Source organism: Nerophis lumbriciformis, linkage group LG02 (assembly GCF_033978685.3).
Source record: "Nerophis lumbriciformis linkage group LG02, RoL_Nlum_v2.1, whole genome shotgun sequence".
Taxonomy (NCBI): Eukaryota; Metazoa; Chordata; class Actinopteri; order Syngnathiformes; family Syngnathidae; genus Nerophis; species Nerophis lumbriciformis.
Genome location: NC_084549.2, coordinates 37,993,645 through 38,010,564, shown reverse-complemented (window position 1 = coordinate 38,010,564; position 16,920 = coordinate 37,993,645). Strand labels below are relative to the sequence as shown.

Genomic DNA, 16,920 nt, shown 5'->3' with positions numbered 1-16,920 from the left:
TCTGACGGATGATAGATTGTAATATCACGATAAGCATACTGATGATAGATTCTAGCTATGTCCCAAATTTGACCACAACAAGTGAACGGAAGCATCCTCAGCACAATGTAGCGTCCTCGCTAGCTGCTAATGTCCTTCCACACACAGTGCAGCTGCTAAATCACTAATTCTTATTTCCATTGGTGGCAAAATAAGTTTCTTACATGTAACATTATCACTCGAGGAAAATCATGGCTTAACATGCACAAGCGAAGCTAATTGCTAAGTCGCAGATCAGTGCAAATATTGACAGTAATAACACCAATGGTTGTATCAGTATGTGGTCGATGAGACAGTGCTTGGATACATAATACCACAAAATCTATTTTTTGTCATTTTGGTTATTATACAATGTCAAGAAATAAGAGCCAATTGTAGTTACCGGTATTGCTTTTGTATATAATAAGTAAAATTAATAAAAATTAATACATTTTTGAAAAATGTCATTAAATGATCTAATACTGCTCTCCTATAACTACCGGTATTTAGTATTAGATCGATACCCAAACTTGTAGCATCACTAAAACCAATGTTAAGAATAAGCGCTTATTACATTTGACCAAAAGTATAGATAGAAACATGTTACATCAGAAAGTAACCAAATATTACCAAGTAGATTAATAACTAGTTGTGAAAAAAGAATACAACTGGAAATTACGCAATGTGTTACCGCAGCCAAATTAGGAGTCTTTGTAACCCATTTTGAAATGGTTCTATTACCATTTATATGCCAAATAATATATTGTGATATATATTATTACAGGAAGCTACAACATACAGGGTGATTCAAAAAGAATACGCCAAAATTATCACTCGATATTTCAAAAATGAAAAACAATAGAAAACCTAGCTTGAACACAGGTTGTACATACATACATACATACATACATACATACATACATACATCCATTTTCCTACTGCTTGTCCCTTTCGGGGTTGCGGGGGGTGCATTCGGGCGGTAGGCGGGGTACACTCTGGATCAGTACATCACTTCAAGTATTTATTCCATGCTTTACAAGTGCTCAATATGGCCACCACCGGTTGTTGTTGGCACGGACAACATCAAGACTATTTGAGAATTCCTCCCAAACGCGCCCCAGGATGTCGCGATCCACCGCGTTGATTGCTGCTCTTATCCGATCTTTCATGTTATCAAGGTGTTCCAGGACTCTTTCCTTTACAGAAGCAGCTATAGTCTCTATAAACTGTTTAACCCACCGTCAAATGCTCTCACGATGGGGTGGATTAATGCCAAATTATGTTCTAAAAGCACGCTGCGCCGTGACAATGGCATTTGTTTTCGCAAACTAAAACACAAATAAACACATGGTCTTCCTACAATTGAACCCCGCCGAAAGGATTACATGACCACAACGGTGAAATTATAACACAATAAAACTTGGATAACTCCTGTATTAAATGACCATTGATTCAGTCTATTACAATGCTTTAGAACTGAATAAATGCGTGTTGATTTTGGCGTATTATCTTTGAATCACCCTGTATATTGTGATGTAGATTTTAGGGCATATTGCCCATCCCATTTTGAATTAAATTAGATTTTTGGCTGAAGTTTTAATGTTACTCAGCTCATGTGCACAGACTTTAGAAGCCTCCAGTAAGTCCTCATCACAGCTTTTTTGTGTTGATTTCATTATTTTAATAGACAAATGGTGCACAAGTTGGGAAGTTGGGTGCTAGTATTCCATTGTGACATCACTCCCATCAGCACCTGCTGCAAAGCCAAAGCGGGCCTATCAATTTGGCTCATAGGACACCATGTCCTCGGTTGCTCCTCTTTTGCAGCCCCCCTGCCCAACACACATAAAACACAACAGCTGAATGGTGCCAAGCTACCGACTGAAGCGTTCTACTTACTCGCCCTAGACTCCCCCTTTTTTAATCATCTTAATTACAAAATCAGCTGTCAGTGTATGTAATGAAATGCTTTGCTCTCTGTCCCGTTCAAAAACAGGTGTAGTGAATAAGCGCTTTGGAAAAGACTAATATTAAAAATGATGTTCTCTTTTCAATGTTCTTGGTCCTCAGGTCATGTTTGTCTAGTACTTCACATCGGTCATGTACTCAGCTGTGTAAAGTACTGATGGATTTAGTTCTGTAAATAGCTTCCTAAAGACCAATCATTTCAGAGTAATTCTTTTGGAACCTGAAACGGTTTAATTGGTCTCCTCTCGCTTTCCCCAAATTTTCGGTGTATCACTAGTCGATAGTGCGCAAATAATAAATTACATATATCCATTCATACTGGAACTACCTTCTGGTCTTACAGTGTATGTTTGTGCGTTATGATGTTCATTTTTCCCATGGTCTTGAACACACCGTGTTGGCGTAGAATGAGGAAGTGTTGTGTGTCCGGGAGTGAAACACGGACACAGACCTATGTGTGCACATAGGAATGACTAGTTGTGGAATTAGGCCTGTTGTTAGCATAAGATTGGTAATAAACGCTAAAAAGAGCGTCAGACTTTCTGTGTCTTCTTCTGGACGCTACAATACATCGTATTACATTATTTGTTTTCATGTAAAAAAACAACATCTTTCTTAAGGTGTGGCGGCTAATATTTCCCCGTGGCGCACCTCATGTCCACATAATGCTCCCATTTGAGATAAGAATTTGAGTGACCTCGTTCTCTGCTGTAGTTTTTTAACAACAATGTGTTTGTGTTGGTCCGCCACAAATGAAAGAATGTTTGGGAAACGCTGGAAAAGTTGAAAACTCAGCTCGTATTCTTGTTGCAGGTCCCGTGGTCTACGTACTGGACCTGGCCGACCGACTCGTCTCCAAGGCCGGACCCTTCGCCGCAGCCGGCATTATGGTGGGCTCCATTTACTGGACCGCCGTCACATACGGCGCCGTCACCGTCATGCAGGTGTGACAGTATGAAAACATGTCGCGTTTATTTACACGTGCCTGCAGCTTCATTTAGTCCTGTCCCGTCTGCAGGTGGTGGGCCACAAGGAGGGTCTGGATGTTATGGAGCGGGCAGACCCTCTCTTCCTGCTGATCGGCCTCCCCACCATCCCCGTCATGTTGATCCTGGGGAAGATGATACGCTGGGAGGATTACGTCCTGCGCCTGTGGAGGAAGTACTCCAACAAACTGCAGATCCTTAACAGCATCTTTCCAGGTCCGCTTGCTTCATCCTTTGCTTTTATTTTGAAAATCACAGTGCCAATTAGGGGTGCTTGCATGCTTGTCATGTTTGCTTCTGTTAAAATGCTTTTTGGGACTTGAGAGCTGGTAGAAACAGTTGAATATGAATCAAAGCAATTATCAACCCGCCAGACAGCATTTTTTGTTTGGAATATTTTGGGCTTTGCCAGGGGTTCTTTACCTTTTTGATATCGGGGCCCAACTTTTTTATTACAGAGGGGCAATTACTCTTGAATTATTTCATATTTAATACTTACATCTAACCTACTTAGTTTAACCGGTTAAAACACTTTGTCAAATAAAGCATGTGTTAATCACAAAGATTTTTATCAATGCTTAGGTCAGGCTGATTACAAAAATAAATATTAATCCAATATAGGTTGTTTGGCAACACTAAATTGGCCCTAGTGAATGAATGTGAGTGTGAATGTTGTCTGTCTATCTGTGTTGGCCCTGCAATGAGGTGGCGACTTGTCCAGGGTGTATGCACCCCGCCTTCCGCCCGTGTGCAGCTGAGATAGGCTCCGGTAACACCCGTGACCCCGTATGGGAAAAGCGGTAGGAAATGGATGGATGGATGGATACTTAAGGTGTCATATGTAATAATGTGGCCAGAAATGGTACTGCAATCACGGCCAAAATTCTGTAGTCCCCTCCCACTCTCCATGACTGAGGTTTTATTTATTTATTTGCACAATATAAACACTACAAAAGGTAACATTGTTAAAAAAGGTTTCTCTTGTTTATGCTTCTTGCAAGATGGTTTACTAAGTAATTATGCCACATTTTACTGATGTCGATTAGCCAAATGTATTTGTAAAGTTATGAAGCAATATTTTCGTCGGGAGTCAGGACAGATTGTTGGCATTACCCTTAAATGTCTTGTTTGACCACACGGACCATCATCGAAATAATTATGTATACTAATACCTACCGTATTTTCCGCACTATAAGGCGCACCGGATTATTAGCCGCACCTTCAATGAATTACATATTTCATAACTTTGTCCACCAATAAGCCGCCCCGGATTATAAGCCGCGCCTACGCTGCGCTAAAGGGAATGTCAAAAAAACAGTCAGATAGTTCAGTCAAACTTTAATAATATATTGAAAACCAGCGTTCTAACAACTCTGTCCCAAAATGTACGCAAATGTGCAATCACAAACATAGTAAAATTCAAAATGGTGTAGAGCAATAGCAACATAATGTTGCTCGAACGTTAATGTCACAACACACAAAATAAACATAGCGCTCACCTTCTGAAGTTATTCTTCATTCGTAAATCCTTCGAATTCTTCGTCTTCGGTGTCCGAATTGAAAAGTTGCGCAAGCGTGGGATCCAAAATGGCCGGTTCCGTCTCGTCGAAGTCATCGGAGTCAGTGTCGCTGTTGTTGTCCAGTAGTTCTGTGAATCCTGCCTTCCGGAAAGCTCGGACCACAGTTGTGACCGAAATATCTGCCCAGGCATTTACGATCCACTGGCAAATGTTGGCGTATGTCGTCCGGCGCTGTCTGCCCGTCTTAGTGAAGGTGTGTTCGCCTTCGGAGCTGTGTGAAAAAAGCCACCCGGCCTCTTCGCGTAAACTTCCCTTAACCACTCGCTCATCTTTTCTTCATCCATCCATCCCTTCGAGTTAGCTTTTATGATGACGCCGGCTGGAAAGGTCTCTTTTGGCAAGGTCTTCCTTTTGAATATCACCATGGGTGGAAGTTAGCATGGCAAGCTAGAACCACAGTGAAGGATGACTTCTCATTCCCTGTGGTGCGAATATTCACCGTACGTGCTCCCGTTCCACAGTGCGGTTCACAGGAATATCAGTTGCTGTGAAATACGGTAGTAATCCGTGTGCGGATGGAGAGATTGCGTCTTTTTATGAACCGGATCCTTGTCGCTTAGTAGGAGCCATTTTGTGGTCTTTACAGATGTAAACAGGAAATGAAACGTACGGTGATATCCGCGCGTTTTTTCTTCTTCTTCCGGGGGCGGGTGGTTGCTTACAGTAGAAGAAGAAGCGCTTCCTGTTCTATGGGGGCGGGTGCTTTCCTTGGCGGTTGCTTGCGTAGAAGAAGAAGCGCTTCCTGTTCTACCGGGAAAAAAGATGGCGGCTGTTTACCGAAGTTGCGAGATCGAAACTTTATGAAAATGAATCGTAATAAAGCGCACCGGGTTATAAGGCGCACTGTCAGCTTTTGAGAAAATGTGTGGTTTTTAGGTGCGCCTTATAGTGCGGAAAATACGGTATATTATACATCACATAGGCCTACTTTGATGGCAAGCCGAGGCCAACAGTAAAATTACCGCCACATTTCGTTCAGCATAACTCCATGTTGCATCCAACCTGACACACTGCATTCTCTTCCATGTACGCACATCACCATCTTTCAGTGCAGAGTGTGATTCTATGAGCCAACCCACGTTACGCATAAATCATATAGCCTACTACCGGTACTATGTCAATACACAAAGTAGAAATACCACTCCATATGTGCCTGATGTACATACGGTACCAGAAACCGCAATTAGCCGTGCTAATGTCGGAACGCATTTCGTCGGCGTATCAGCATATTGAGAACAAAATAGGCACTGACACTACCCATATCCACATAAAATATATTTTGCACTGTCAGTTGGATGACACATCGACATACAGGCTAATGGGCATATATTTCCCGCCTATATGTCGATGTGTCATTGACCGGGCTAGCATGCTAAGCTTTACACTAGGAGCTGAGCATCACACTAAGCATTCGTTGCACGAACATACTAGCTTTGTCAGACAAGGTCATAGCCTGTATTGGACAATATAGTTTACATACGAAATGTCAATTTCCATTTATTACAAGAAATAAGAAAACACAAATGCCTTACTTTTTAGCAAGTTTGGCGTCAGATGAAAAAATCTTCTCCGTCTTAAGTCGTCTCCATCTTTCAAAGACATCCCCGATACAAATCCTCGTTTTGTTCCTGGCTTTGTCATGAATAGGTTGAGAATCGTAACAACGCCTTTTAGATTTACTAAGGTCTGACATGTTTAGTAACTTTACCAGTGGCAGTAGCTCGACAAAGGTGGCGGTGCATAACTGGCAACCTGGATGTGACACACTCACATACATTCTAATTGGTCAACGGTGGGGGGCTGGGCATCGAAATGAAAACAATAAGATTTTGGGGCTGTAAATCTAATTTTGAAATGAGCATATCCCGGCTGAACTACTGTTATCAGTTAAAAAGGTATTCGAAAAGAACATGATATATTAATGCCTTTTGACATATCAGGGCCATTTAATGATGACTTGACATGAAATTATTACATATGGCACCTTTAAAAAAAGACGGTCAGAAAAACTGAGGAAAAATGTATTTACATACAATCACGCAGTGCTAAAATTAATACATTTCAACTCAATTAATGATACATAATGTTTCCTAAATATACTGACAATAAAATTAAAGTGCAAATAAAAATACAGCTTCTCTACTTTACTCATAACTCTCTGACTTCAGCTCCAGACATCTACCGGTACTGTTTGTTTGATATTGTCATTACTGCCACAAGTGGTGGAAAATTGTATTACAACTGATTACCGCCAAGACACATATGTACCACAGCTGGGAAACTTAGATATTTTTTGGCGGCCCTCCAGTCTCAACAATAAAATACGCTTTGGTTAAGAAACACTGAGCTATGGCACATAATAAATCACAAAAGCTACTAAATATATATTTATTTTACTTTTCAGTCTGTGCTTACAAGTGTGAACACTAAGTGGGACAAACCAAGTGTCTTTTTTTAACTTTTGGTCGGGACCAAAGTACAAGTGTGGATGTCCGCCTTGTTCACCAACTAAAAGACCAAGAATCATGTTTTATTACATCCTTCTTTTAACATTATATTCCATTAGCAAGTGTCTAATAAACTAAAATATGCAATTATGGTAGGAATTGCACGTGAATGCGGTATGTGTGCAAGGCGCCGATACGCGTGAGTGGAACTGAAGTGCTTGAATGTCTCGGGTGAGTGGATGTGGATGTTGGATCGGTTCCAATATGGTGAGAAATGTGGCAGTTGTGCAAGTTTGAAAATTGGCCAATTCATTTTCAATGGGAAACATTTCCTGGAAAACCTGGAATTCCAGGTAATGTGGGATATTTGGAGAGTTGAAAGTTTGATAGCTAATGTTTCCTGGCTGAGCTGAACGTTTTGATAACTGAAAGGTTGTGATCGGATGACAACTTTGTGCCGTGAAAGCTTATGAAAAAAACAACGGAATAAAAAGAATGTGAATGCTTGGGTATTCACACAACAACACAGGCCATCTCAGGCTAAAGTATTGATGCAATTCCCAATCTTCCAACCAAATTTGCCAACCAATTATTCTCTAACTCTGAGTATGTGGCACACTCACTACCTGTATTGACTTTGCACTGATACTATGTTTTATTGTCGTCATACCCCATCTATTGGATAAAAAGGCACTACATTTGACCCGCAAATAAAATAGTTAGCAAAATATTATATTTGCTTTATAGTTCGTTTTTTTTAATGAAAAGTCGTGCAGAAAATAATAGGAGCTGCACCACTCTGGTCAATGAGCTAAATAGTAAACTGTAAAAGATTTACATTTGCAGCAATCTTCCAACTTCATTTGGTGTTGAGCTGTCTCTCGTGAGCGAAAGTAAAATATGAAAACAAACACAGTTTGACGCTTCACAGCCAAATTACACAACAGCTGTATCGGTCACAACGTTTTTGTTCTCAGCGATACACACATGGAGGGACACGGTATCACTCCTTGTGTTTCAGAATGAAACAATGCTTCAGTATCGTTCGACCCTATTCAAGTCCGTAATACATAATCGTAATATGTTTGTATTATACAAGTTTAATGAGGTTGAGTTATACGTTTGTACTTCCACGGTACGACACCCTCAAAGTTCGTACATACCTCGGTATTAAGGTCACGGTTTGGTTCATTTTGTGTACAGTACCGTAACAACTGTTACAATGTTATGTGTATGCTGTGGTACCTCAACAGAGTGAATAAGTGGACTTTGTATTACACATATTTGCATAATTAGATCATTAAATCCAGCTAGTGTGATCATGACAAAACGACAGACAGGTTGAAATTATTTTCAGAAGAGAGTGCATCACTGGTTGGACCTTCTCATGTTTGCCTATCACTACAATTTCAGGGACTGTTTTTTTGCCAAAATAATCTTTGTGTATGTGATTACCATATTTTCCGGACCATAAAGCGCACCGACATATAAGCCGCACCCACTAAATTTTAGAAGAAAACATTTTTTTTTCCATTTATTAGCCACACCAGACTATAAGCCACAGATATATGTTGTGAAGAGTATTTACATACCTTAATTGTTTCCAAAAGGTGCCTGTAATACAGCAGTACAACGGCTGATCAAACAAAACAGAAGTCATCGTCATAGACCTAGCTAGCTCTCCAATCATCTAAATTGACTCAATAAGTCCACGGTGACATTTTAGTGAATTTACAAAACAATACAAAAAAAAATGCCATTGTAAGTTACCGTAATAATGCTAACACAAACACTTCTAAATGTGTTAGCATATTAGTTCATGTTAACAACACTAGCTTGATTACATTACGATAGCACGTGCATGAAAACACTCCGACAGACGTCACACGGTTTAGTAAGTATGAATTTTTAGTAATATTGTAAAACTTATAAACTTTGCTTGGAGTGATGACTGAAGAATCCTTTTGAGCAGAAACGCTATGGATGACTAGAAGACTGATTGTACTTCCGGTTTAAAGCACAAAACAGAAGGACATACTGTAGACCACATGTGTCAAACACAAGGCCCACGGACCAAATGTGGCCCGCCTCATCATTTAATGTCTTAAAAAAGGTCAGTGCTGCTTTAAGGCGTGCATTGACCGCCTAACTACTTTCCCACAATGCACGACGATTGTGTTACCTGGGAAGTGACGGCATCCCGCCACTCGATTGCAGTGTATCATTGTAAATGCATCATGCAAGGAGGCAAATTGTGATTGAAATATCCACAAATGATCCCAAAATGTTCAGGAATAAAGACATATTTCATGTTAACATCACAATAAGTTTCCTGCTCATTTCCCCCCTGGCGGCGTCTCCGCAGGGATTGGCTGCCCGGTCCCTCGCATCCCAGCAGAAGCCAACCCATTGGCCGATCATGTCTCGGCCACTCGGATCCTGTGCGGCGCGCTGGTCTTCCCCACCATCGCCACCATCGTGGGGAAGCTCATGTTCAGCAGCGTCAACTCCAATCTGCAGAGGACCATCCTGGTGGGTGGTGCCTCTCTCACACACACACACACACACACACACACACACACACACACACACACACACACACACACACACACACTGGTTATCATTTGGAATGGGGGCCAAGTTTTTGATCATCACTTGTGGGGACCACCCTTTCTACAGGTTGTGGAGGCATAAAAAAAAATAAGGTAAAATGGCCACTGCCCAGTTAGCTCATACATGTCTTTAAATCTCTGGATTGATGAAGTAATGTGCTGATCATTCTTACTGGGGACCTTGGGGAAAAAGAGTTAATATGGTTCATGGGGACCAAATTTAAATAATTTTGCATAATTCACACACATTTGTAGTGACTACTGAGGACCATTTAAAAAAAATAATACAAATAAATAAATTCTAATTAAATATGACATGATCCTCAAAATACAGCACTACAGCTGTCCTCTTATAGGAAGTTTCACCACTTAAATGTTAAAGCAGTGGTCCCCAACCTCTTTGTAACTGCGGACCGGTCAACGCTTGAACATTTGTCCCACGGACCGGGGGGGGTGGGGGTGTATTTAAAAAAATAAAGTAAAATAAATAAAATACAATTATTTTTATTTTTTTGGTCAGAAAGAAATACAATCATGTGTGCTTACGGACTGTATCCCTGCAGACTGTATTGATATATAATGTAGGAACCAGAATATTAATAACAGAAAGAAACAACCCTTTTGTGCGAATGAGTGTAAATGGGGGAGGGAGGTTTTTGGGGTTGGTGTGCTAATTGTAAGTGTATCTTGTGTTTTTTATGTTGATTTAATTTAAAAAAAAAAAAATATATATATATATATATATATATATATATATATATATTTATTTTTTATTTTTATTTTTTTTCTTGTGCGGTCCGGTACTAATCGATCCATGTGGGGACCACTGTATTAAAGCAAATCCTGCATCTTCTGTGACATTACTGAAAACTGCTATTTAGCAGTAATGAAGTTGTCTGCAACTCCAACTACCATATATAGAAGGATATAGAATGGATCTGACTATCATTTAAAAAAGTTTCCCTTTAGGGGACCTGTTTTTTTGTACCCATACGGTCAGAGGTCCCCTAAGGTGACTGTGTAAACAGAGCGATGTCCCCATTAAGTAAGCATTGCCAGAACACACACACACACTTGTTTTCAACATGTCAATATGTGTTTCAAGCTTGTTGTTCTGACTCCGCTCACCCCCTGCAGGGAGGAATCGCCTTCGTGGCCATCAAAGGAGCGTTCAAAGTGTACTTCAAGCAGCAGCAGTACATGCGACAAGCACATCGGAAGATCCTCAACTTCCCCGAGCAGGAGGACGCCTGAGGAGCAAGCAGACGGACGCCAAAGGGCCACGAAGACCAAGTGTTGGCGATGAAGACTATCAGCGTCTAAATGACCCTCACTCATCCTGCCAACACTTTTTCTTTTTAAACTCCAGTCTGGTCAAGGTGGAGGCACAGAATGTTCTCCACAATTAACACTTTATCAAATGTTAGCTTTTATAATAATAAAACATAATATAAATTGTTCTTTTATAAAGTTCAGTCAGTGTTGAAAAAGTGTATTAAAATGTTCTGAAGGATGATGCAATACTTCAAACGCAAGCAGGAAGTATAAAATCAGCTGTCAGGAATCAGTGGGCTTTCCCTCAACAAATGTTTTGTTGTTTGCCCGACTTGATTGTCTCAAACCCTTTCAAGCCATCGCGATTTAGAAAGTGAAAGGTTGCAACGCCTTTCACTTGATGGCTGTCATCCGTCACACTTCTTGCTGTCAATCACATCGTCAGGATTGCTCACTTATTTCCACTTGATGCTGATTAGTGGCGGCTTCGGCTGTGAGTCACGTGGTCAGTCTGTAGGGGGCGGGGCAAAATAATTATTTGTGCTCATTAGGTGAGGATTTGAGCAATTCCACCCGATCAATGCCATTTGCTTCTTAAAACATTCCAAATCTTCAGAAATGCAACATCCATCCATCCATTTCTACCGCTTGTCCCTTTTGGGGTTGCTGGAGCCCATATTTCAGCTGCATGCGGGTGACATTTAAACTTAAATGTCTTTTTTTTGCATTTTAATCGGACAACATACCGACAACTAATATGTATTTTCACATTTCAATCTGATTATACACATTTTGAACCATCCATCCACCCGGTTCATTTTTATATTATTTTATTTGATGAACTCTATTCGTAGTCCAGTACATTACTACAGAAGTAATCTTTTTTCTTTTTCTTTTTTTTTTTTTACATTTTAATCTGATAATTCATGTGTTAAACGGATTTTTCAAATTTGAAACTACGGTAATACGTTTTATGACAAATTTGTTTTAATACACATTGCGCTACACGTTTTTTTTCACATTTAGATTTGATACTACACTATTAACTACTTTTTCCATTTTAATCTAATACACATTACATCTAAATTTTAATGTTGCACATTTAACTATTTTAATGTAATATAAATTGAGTCACAGATCTTTTTTCTTCCAAATTTCCATCACATAGCACACTAAACCACTAACGTATTTGATTCCCATTACACACATTGAACTAGTACTTGACATTTTATTTGTGTCCGAGGTTCTGATGGTGAATGCACGTTTGAGTAACAGAAAAAAAACCCTAAACGCACGATGCACGTTGACATTTAACATCTGCATCCAACAAATAACGTAACAAGACATTAAGATACTCATTTGTCTTGTGTTCTCCATATTTGGACTTCCGATGCCATGAAGGACACAACTTCCTGTGGTCACGTGACTTGCGGACTGTTCCACATTTTTCAAAGGGGGTCATTTTTAAAAGGTAACAACAAAGTAAAAAACGAAGAGACAAAGTGAATTTTCACTTTTTTTTTTAAAAGGAAAGTTTAATAAAACAAATGTAGAAAAAAAAAAAATCCGATTATATTTCATAGTAAAGTGATTTTATTTTCCAACGTTCAATTTAAAATATTCAATCCCATCACATATTTAATGAAAGTAAATCAAACAATCTTACCGTGTATACATTTTATTTGCTGGGGACAAACGGCACTGATTGGGGACAACGGTGTTTGCATGTGTCAGAAGGGCGCCCCCTACAGGTTGGAACCACATTAGGTGGCTAAACCAGACTCAAACACTGTGGCGAAAATCGGAGCTATCAAAGAGAGAGGTGGTCTCGCCCAGGGCGCCACTGAAGCGGACTCAAAAATGTGTTTTATAATGAATGAATGTGAATAAATAAGATGATTTACAAAAGGAAAGTGTCGCTGCAGAGTCTTACAGAGTGGGAGAGGGTACCGCCACAATAAAAGCTGTGAATTGCTGGTTTCAAGTCAGTCAGTATAATGTGACTTTATTGTGAAAAGACTCTACTCACCTTTAACCTGCCCGAGTAGGCTTGGCACGCTTTCCCTGCAAACTCACAAGTTGCTTGTCAGTAGTGTGTGGAGTATCTGTTTTGTGAATTAAAAAGTATTTTCCAAATATGAAAAGTGATGTTGGAATATTTCATGAGGAACATTTAATGGCCTGATCTACTAAAGGTGTGCATGACTGCATGGACGCAAAGCTGATCTACTGAGCTGCAGCAAAACAGAGAGTACAGTCCATTTTATGCACGGGTGTCAAACTTAAGGCTCGGGCCAGATTTGGACCACAAGCCTTGAAATAAAGTACGACATTGATGCATATTATCCTTTCTTAATAAATGTATTATTTTCATTTTGACAGAAAGAAATGCATGTATTGCATGCAAATGCACCTTATTTTAAAATTGTAAAATTATCTTATCATGCAACCAATATAATACTGTCATACATTTTAAAGCTTTTAAAAATGTAAATAAATAAAAGAATACATATCTGCTTAACTTATCATTTCAAAACAAGTTATCCATCAAATTGTACACAATAGAAATGACAATAGATTTTACAGGAACAAACTGGCAGCTCAGTTGCCAGAATTTCACAGTAAAAAAAAACAACCTTAGTACTGTTTTTTCTATTTAAGTTAAGTTAAAGTTAAAGTACCAATGATTGTCACACACACACTGGGTGTGGTGAAATGTGTCCTCTGCATTTGACCCATCCCCTTGTTCACCCCCTGGGAAGTGAGGGGAGCAGTGGGCAGCAGCGGTGGCCGCGCCCGGGAATCATTTTTGGTGATTTAACCCCCAATTCCAACCCTTGATGCTGAGTGCCAAGCAGGGAGGTAATGGGTCGCATTTTTATAGTCTTTGGTATGACTCGGCCGGGGTTTTGAACTCATAACCTACCGATCTCAGGGCGGACACTCTAACTACTAGGCCACTGAGTAGGTCTTTATTAGTAGGTATTTACAGTAATATGGCTGAAAAAAAAAAAGTGTACATTTTATAGTTAAGTTGTGGCGACTGAGCTGCTAGTTTGTACTAACAGTAGCTTTTACTAATGTGTATGTAAAAAATATCAATCAAATGCAAAGGCAATTGTATAATATCAAGAGGCTAATCCCTGTACATTTACATTCATCAAATATTTACGGTTTCAACTGATCTCAGCGAATGCAAGTTCGATTTAGTGTGTCTTCATGAATATGTATTTATTTATTAGAACGCCCACAATACTGGGAGGAAAAGATGCAGATATAATCATTTAGCACTTGCAATGGGATTTATAAAGACTGGAACTTTTTTGTGTCCAATATTTAGCATGTTCGGTAGGTGCGTACAAACTGGCACAGTTACGCACAAACGGCTGCGAGAAAGGAGGCGATCGGGCTGCAAATATTGACAATTGAAAGAAGGAATATTCCATCTGTGTGCGTGTCAACATATTTGGATTGTCAGAAACAAAAATATGAGTCATAGTGACTATTCAGCAATATCCTTTTATAATTGTATAGCTGCTGGATGACTTAAGGGGCTAAATTCAGTCTATATAATAGTACTATAATTTATCTCCTATAAAAATAAAAATTTGCAATATGCATTCTGGATCATTCTACACGCACCGTCACAACACTGCAGTGGATTCCAGAGCGCACCTTTAGAGTTAAAGTACCACTAATAGTCACACACACACTAGGTGTGGTGAAATGACTCTGTGTTTGACCCATCCCCTTGTTCCACCCCCTGGGAGGTGAGGGGAGCAGTAAGCAGCGGAGGTGGCCGCGTTCGGGAATCATTTTGGTGATTTAACCCCCAATTCCAACCCTTGATGCAGAGTGCCAAGCAGGGAGGTATTGGGTCTCATTTGTATAGTCTTTGGTATGACTCGGCCGGGGTTCGAACTCACGACCTACCAATCTCAGAGCGGACACTCTAGCCACAAGGCCACTGAGCAGGTCTTTAGCTGCTGAAAGTTCTGTTTTATAGACTTCAATATAGGCTAAACGTTGTGGTTCATATTATATTGTGTGCTGCATGTCAACAATTTGACAAAACCCCACAGGTTGGAGCAAACAACTTCATAAATGCGGAGGGAAATGAGTGTCTCCATAGTGACAGCCGGTATACATGCAAAAACCTCATTTAAATATGTCGGTCTGTACTACTTTTGTACTTGTTCTCATTTGGACACGCAGTCTTTGATCGCTTACTAATAGTACACACAATAATATAGTTGGCACACGCTATTCAGTACTTATTTGGATCTTGATAGATCAGGTGCACAAGTGTTTTTCTTTGGACTATAGTACTACTTGTTGTTTGGACACCGACAGTCTGCAGAAAATAATAAAAGCTTAGAACCTCAGCTACAGGTGGAATATGTTGTCCTGGTCATGGACTACTGGACCAGCTCTACACCCTTTTAAGGGTACTAGAGGGCGCCTGGCAGTGTGTCCAACCAGTCCACATACTCTAGGCACTCCAGCGTGTCTCGTACAGGACGTGTGGTGCTTTGGGTCGTGACGCAAAGAGCAGGATCATGGACTCACTCGGAGTATAGCCACTGCTTCTTTGCATAAAAAGGAGCCAGTTGAGGTGGCTTAGGCAACTATTCGGGACGCCTCCCTGGTGAGGTGTCCCAGGCATGCCCAGCAGAAAGGCCCTAGACCTAGGACACGCTGGAGGGATTGTCTCACAGAAGATCTGGCTCAGTTGGTGGAACTGGAGGAAGTCTAGACCCGATGGATAAAATGAATTCTATTAACATTATTAATAGGAGCAGAATAATCTTGTTTCAATGAGGTTACAATTTAAAAGAGTCCAACAGCACAAATGAAAGTCCAAAGTCTCCATGAGGATTTGATCACATTTATTGAAGTGAACCAAATATGAATGCAGAGACTAAGAAAACCTTTTCAATCACTAAAAGTGAAGTTAAAAAACAATAAATCGGCATGTGGGTACCCCTGAGATGTCCTTTTCCTGGCATTTTAAGAGGAAATTAAAATAAAATAAAAATAAATAACTTTATGGGTGATAAGCAGAATAAAAAAGTGTTTCTTAAAAGAGTATCAGATTCGAAAGAAGGACTCAAAGATGCCGATGTAGAGGAATGAACTGCTGGATGGTGGACATGGTGGGGGTCTCTAGCTCCTCTACAAAAAGCTTCAAAGGACTGTGACATCATTGAGTGTTGCAACTCCTGTTCCACTTGAACATGAGGCTCTAGCGTTAATCGCAGCCAATGCTGACCTTCGCATTTTCTATTACACACAATTTGTTTCCAAGCACTTCCTTTAGTGGCTCCAGTCTGCCACACAAGTACACACGCAAACACACACTCATGCAGGCCCAGTCAGGTCCTCGTCTTCCTGACATGTGGCGGCTCCTTGTTGACGTTACAACTTACAGTTTGGCTGCCATGAAGTTGATGTGAGGCCTGACCAGAGGGAAAAGAGGCAGACTCCTCTTGAACTCGGTCATGTCTTGCACCAGCGATGGCTGCCAAACACAACAACTCAGAATCAGACCAACTGTTGGCACACTAATAAGTCGGAATTATCAAGGTTGATTCACACAGCAAAATTGTAAGAAAGAATGTGACCAATGTGGGTCAGAAGAAAATATCAGATGATGATCTCGATAACAAATAAAGCAGTCAATCAACTCATGAAGAAGAAATTTGACTTGTTTTATCTACCACTTGTTATTGGAAGAAGTGGTCTTCAAAAAGAAGGGTCATCTTATATTTGGGTCAATGTGGTGTAATTTCAATGAACATTATATTAAAAAGCCTACAAGATCTTGAATAATTAACAATTATAATAATTTAACACGAATATCGTTGAATAGTGACAATATATATATATATATATATATATATATATACATACACCGTATTTTTCGGAGTATAAGTCGCACCTGCCGAAAATGCATAAGAAAAAAAGAAAAAAACATATACCGGTAAGTCGCACTGGAGCCCAGCCAAACTATGAAAAAAACTGCGACTTATAG

The 16,920-nt window shown here is 40.0% G+C and overlaps 2 protein-coding genes across 3 annotated transcripts in view; one reads left to right on the top strand and one right to left on the bottom strand.

Annotated features, from left to right (window-relative positions):
• Nucleotides 1-13,151, top strand: part of marchf5 (membrane-associated ring finger (C3HC4) 5) — a 35,543-nt gene extending 22,392 nt beyond the window's left edge. Inside the window, exons 3-6 of the mRNA XM_061962335.1 lie at nucleotides 2,800-2,930; nucleotides 3,005-3,188; nucleotides 9,365-9,531; nucleotides 10,749-13,151. Of these exons, the coding sequence (XP_061818319.1) occupies nucleotides 2,800-2,930; nucleotides 3,005-3,188; nucleotides 9,365-9,531; nucleotides 10,749-10,865 (599 nt within the window). The 3' untranslated portion in view covers nucleotides 10,866-13,151. The remainder of the gene's footprint in view (nucleotides 1-2,799; nucleotides 2,931-3,004; nucleotides 3,189-9,364; nucleotides 9,532-10,748) is intronic.
• Nucleotides 13,152-15,758: 2,607 nt separating this feature from the next.
• ide (insulin-degrading enzyme) overlaps nucleotides 15,759-16,920 on the bottom strand; it is a 49,228-nt gene continuing 48,066 nt past the window's right edge. For both annotated transcript variants that reach the window (XM_061962310.1, XM_061962303.1), the window contains exon 25: nucleotides 15,759-16,407. In XM_061962310.1, the coding sequence (XP_061818294.1) occupies nucleotides 16,312-16,407 (96 nt within the window). In that variant the 3' untranslated portion in view covers nucleotides 15,759-16,311. The remainder of the gene's footprint in view (nucleotides 16,408-16,920) is intronic.